We start from the raw sequence: 5,000 nt of genomic DNA on the forward strand, positions 1-5,000 counted from the left end.
AGTCTAATCCCAGGAAGCAGTCAGGATGTTGACTTTGGGTATATGCCATACCAGTGGAGTGATAGTCTAATCCCAGGAAGCAGTCAGGATGTTGACTTTGGGTATATGCCATACCAGTGGAGTGATAGTCTAATCCCAGGAAGCAGTCAGGATGTTGACTTTGGGTATATGCCATACCAGTGGAGTGATAGTCTAATCCCAGGAAGCAGTCAGGATGTTGACTTTGGGTATATGCCATACCAGTGGAGTGATAGTCTAATCCCAGGAAGCAGTTAGGATGTTGACTTTGGGTATATGCTATACCAGTGGAGTGATAGTCTAATCCCAGGAAGCAGTTAGGATGTTGACTTTGGGTATATGCCATACCAGTGGAGTGATAGTCTAATCCCAGGAAGATCGGCACGGTTGGCCTAGTGGTAAGGCATCCGCCCCGTGATCGGGAGGTCTTTGGTTCGAACCCCGGCCGGGTCATACCTAAGACTTTAAAATTGGCAATCTAGTGGCTGCTCCGCCTGGCGTCTGGCATTATGGGGTTAGTGCTAGGACTGGTTGGTCCGGTGTCAGAATAATGTGACTGGGTGAGACATGAAGCCTGTGCTGCGACTTCTGTCTTGTGTGTGGCGCACGTTAAATGTCAAAGCAGCACCGCCCTGATATGGCCCTTCGTGGTCGGCTGGGCGTTAAGCAAACAAACAAACAAACAGACTAACAAATCCCAGGAAGCAGTCAGGATGTTGACTTTGGGTACTGGCCGTATAAAATTTCATCTCACACGGCATCACTGCAGAGCGCCTAGAACTGTACCCACGGAATATGCGCGATATAAGCCTCATTGATTGATTGATTGATATATGCCATACCAGTGGAGTGATAGTCTAATCCCAGGAAGCAGTCAGGATGTTGACTTTGGGTATATGCCATACCAGTGGAGTGATAGTCTAATCCCAGGAAGCAGTCAGGATGTTGACTTTGGGTATATGCCATACCAGTGGAGTGATAGTCTAATCCCAGGAAGCAGTCAGGATGTTGACTTTGGGTATATGACATACCAGTGGAGTGATAGTCTAATCCCAGGAAGCAGTCAGGATGTTGACTTTGGGTATATGCCATACCAGTGGAGTGATAGTCTAATCCCAGGAAGCAGTCAGGATGTTGACTTTGGGTATATGCCATACCAGTGGAGTGATAGTCTAATCCCAGGAAACAGTCAGGATGTTGACTTTGGGTATATGCCATACCAGTGGAGTGATAGTCTAATCCCAGGAAGCAGTCAGGATGTTGACTTTGGGTATATGCCATACCAGTAGAGTGATAGTCTAATCCCAGGAAGCAGTTAGGATGTTGACTTTGGGTATATGCCATACCAGTGGAGTGATAGTCTAATCCCAGGAAGCAGTCAGGATGTTGACTTTGGGTATATGCCATACCAGTGGAGTGATAGTCTAATCCCAGGAAGCAGTCAGGATGTTGACTTTGGGTATATGCCATACCAGTGGAGTGATAGTCTAATCCCAGGAAGCAGTTAGGATGTTGACTTTGGGTATATGCCATACCAGTGGAGTGATAGTCTAATCCCAGGAAACAGTCAGGATGTTGACTTTGGGTATATGCCATACCAGTGGAGTGATAGTCTAATCCCAGGAAGCAGTCAGGATGTTGACTTTGGGTATATGCCATACCAGTGGAGTGATAGTCTAATCCCAGGAAGCAGTCAGGATGTTGACTTTGGGTATATGCCATACCAGTGGAGTGATAGTCTCATCCCAGGAAGCAGTCAGGATGTTGACTTTGGGTATATGCCATACCAGTGGACGTGATAGTCTAATCCCAGGAAGCAGTCAGGATGTTGACTTTGGGTATATGCCATACCAGTGGAGTGATAGTCTAATCCCAGGAAGCAGTCAGGATGTTGACTTTGGGTATATGCCATACCAGTGGAGTGATAGTCTAATCCCAGGAAGCAGTCAGGATGTTGACTTTGGGTATATGCCATACCAGTGGAGTGATAGTCTAATCCCATGTAAAAGCCTGGCCAGCTCTGAGATGGTGAGTTGAATAGTTTACATGGAAAGGACTGTGTTTTAAAGCTGCAAACAGTTCAAATCTCAGTACTACAAAATGAATGTTGGTGCTTACCGTCGGTCAGCGCATAACCACCGCCCAAGACACCGAGAGAGAAAATCAGAATCAGCATATCGCTTTCCCTTGCTCCAGTGAACAAAGAACACTATCTGAAGAAATTCCAATTCTGAGTATAAAAACGTTATTAGATATAAACTTCAGATGTAAAGCGCGGAGAGCACAGTTAATTGTGGTTCGCGCTATATAAGCTTACCATAATAATAATTAAAAAAATACCAAAAGATTAAAAAATAATACAGTTATCTAAAGTACCAAGTATCTGGGTTACCCTGACAGGAAAAAGGACAGTTAAAGCGCTCGTGTAGATAAAAATTGCTGGGTGAATAGATCAAGGAGGTCAGCCTAAGGTTGCACTAGAAGCATTTATATAGGTTGTATATTTATATAGGTTGAATACTTATCATTTAGTTTTGGGTTTACTCTTGAGGTTTTACACCTATGAGTAAACTCATTCACACACACACACACACACACACACACACACACACACACATACATACATACATACACACACACAGAGTGACACAGTGACACACACACACACACACACACACACAAACACACACACACACACACACACACACACACACACACACACACATACATACATACATACACACACAAGATTTGGAATTTCTTTAGATAGTGTTGTTTGCTCACTGGAGCAAGGGAGGTGATATGCTTAGTTTGATTTTTTCTCTTAATCTTTACACATCATATTGTCAGGCATATTCTGTAGGTCATTTTCAAGGCTAGCAGGCTGATGCTATCTTGCCACATGTTTTTCTTCTTTGGGTTTTTGTTTTGGCAGCGCGTCAAAACAGCTTCAGAATGTGAGTGGGCGTGACAAGAGGGAGAGAGAGAGAGAGGGGGGAGAGAGAGAGAGAGAGAGAGGGAGAGAGAGAGAGAGAGAGAGAGAGAGAGAGAGAGAGAGAGAGAGAGAGAGAGAGAGAGAGAGAGAGAGAGAACGATGAAACGAACGAACTTTATTACTCAAGGATGGAGATTTTAGGCTCACGCCTAGTCTTACAATCTGTCCCTGCTAAACTAAGACATAACAAGTCGCGTAAGGCGAAAATACAACATTTAGTCAAGTAGCTGTCGAACTCACAGAATGAAACTGAACGCAATGCCATTTTTCAGCAAGACCGTATACTCGTAGCATCGTCAGTCCACCGCTCATGGCAAAGGCAGTGAAATTGACAAGAAGAGCGGGGTAGTAGTTGCGCTAAGAAGGATAGCACGCTTTTCTGTACCTCTCTTTGTTTTAACTTTCTGAGCGTGTTTTTAATCCAAACATATCATATCTATATGTTTTTGGAATCAGGAACCGACAAGGAATAAGATGAAAGTGTTTTTAAATTGATTTCGACAATTTAATTTTGATAATAATTTTTGCTTGTCAAATGGTTGTGTGATGTGTCTAGTGTGTTGGCGAAGTGTTTTGTGCTTGTCACCTCTCGCTTACAGCCCTCACCGCTGGCTAGCACCGTCCTTTTCAGGACAACGCGAAAAGAGAGCAGCTTGCGTCAGTCTCTCCTGCCAGTACATAACCTCTCCACAGCAAGCCCTTTGTAGTGCCTCCATCGTGGCGACAGGCGTGAACTGGGTACTGAAAGGCCCCAGGCTGAACTACAAGGACTCGGAGGAGGTTGGCCCCTAGACGTGTGGCATGCAAGCCCACCGGCGTGTGGATACGCCCTGGTGCCCACGAACCAACCCCCAACTATGGGTTAAATAGCCGGGCAGGACAGGCTCGTCAACCCTGGAAGGCAGCTGTCCTAGGAGAAGATCACTCCAAAATTAAAACGAGGGCAGAGGAGGCTCACTATCCCTGCAAGGAAACTCCTCTAGGAGAAGGACCACTCCAAATTTAAACCCACGTAGTCCCGCGAAGACGGAAGACATCGGCCATTAGGCGGGGAGCAGACCGGATGTCTACGCTTACTACGACAAATGATTGTGTCTAGGTCGAATGTTCGTGATAATAATTTGTATATTTTTAATTTTCAGAGCTTGTTTTTAATCCACATATAACATATTTATATGTTTTTGGAATCAGAAAATGATGGAGAATAAGATGAACGTAAATTTGGATCGTTTTATAAAAAAATAATTTTTTAAAAATTTTCAGATTTTTAATGACCAAAGTCATTAATTAATTTTTAAGCCACCAAGCTGAAATGCAATACCGAAGTCCAGGCTTTGTCGGAGATTACTTGACCAAAATTTCAACCAATTTGGTCGAAAAATGAGAGCGTGACAGTGCCGTCTCAACTTTCACAAAAAGCCGGATATGACGTCATCAAAGACATTTATCAAAAACTTGACTAAATGTAAAAATAGAGACAATAAAAGGAAAATCGTCAATCGCAATCATACAGTATAACAAACTGCAACATTACCTAAACGAATACATAATGCATAATAGAACATTGAAATGTACATGTATGTCAATATAATACAAAGGAAAAGAAAAGTCGACTCGTACACACACGCGCGCCGCATGCCTGCAATCACGTTCGCACACAATCCAACACACACACTCACACATACACACACACACACACACACACACACACACACACACACACACACACACACACACTCACACACACACACACACACACACACACACACACAAACATCCACATGCGCGCACGCACACACACACCCACACACACTCAGACATACACGCACGCACACACATACACACACACACACGCACGCACACACACAACAACAACCTCATCATCATCATCATCATCATCATCATCATCATCATCATCGTCAACATCATCATCATCATCATCATAATATGGCAGAACAAAATGTACAGAGGTTAGTGATAGCGTGGC

The 5,000-nt window shown here is 43.9% G+C and overlaps 1 protein-coding gene across 2 annotated transcripts in view; it reads right to left on the reverse strand.

Annotated features, from left to right (window-relative positions):
- LOC138962352 (beta-1,3-glucan-binding protein-like) overlaps window positions 1–2,320 on the reverse strand; it is a 20,726-nt gene extending 18,406 nt beyond the window's left edge. For both annotated transcript variants that reach the window (XM_070334146.1, XM_070334136.1), the window contains exon 1: window positions 2,137–2,320. In XM_070334146.1, the coding sequence (XP_070190247.1) occupies window positions 2,137–2,194 (58 nt within the window). In that variant the 5' untranslated portion in view covers window positions 2,195–2,320. The remainder of the gene's footprint in view (window positions 1–2,136) is intronic.
- Window positions 2,321–5,000: the final 2,680 nt, after the last annotated feature.

The sequence above is a fragment of the Littorina saxatilis genome, linkage group LG1 (assembly GCF_037325665.1).
Source record: "Littorina saxatilis isolate snail1 linkage group LG1, US_GU_Lsax_2.0, whole genome shotgun sequence".
In the NCBI taxonomy this organism is placed as follows: Eukaryota; Metazoa; Mollusca; class Gastropoda; order Littorinimorpha; family Littorinidae; genus Littorina; species Littorina saxatilis.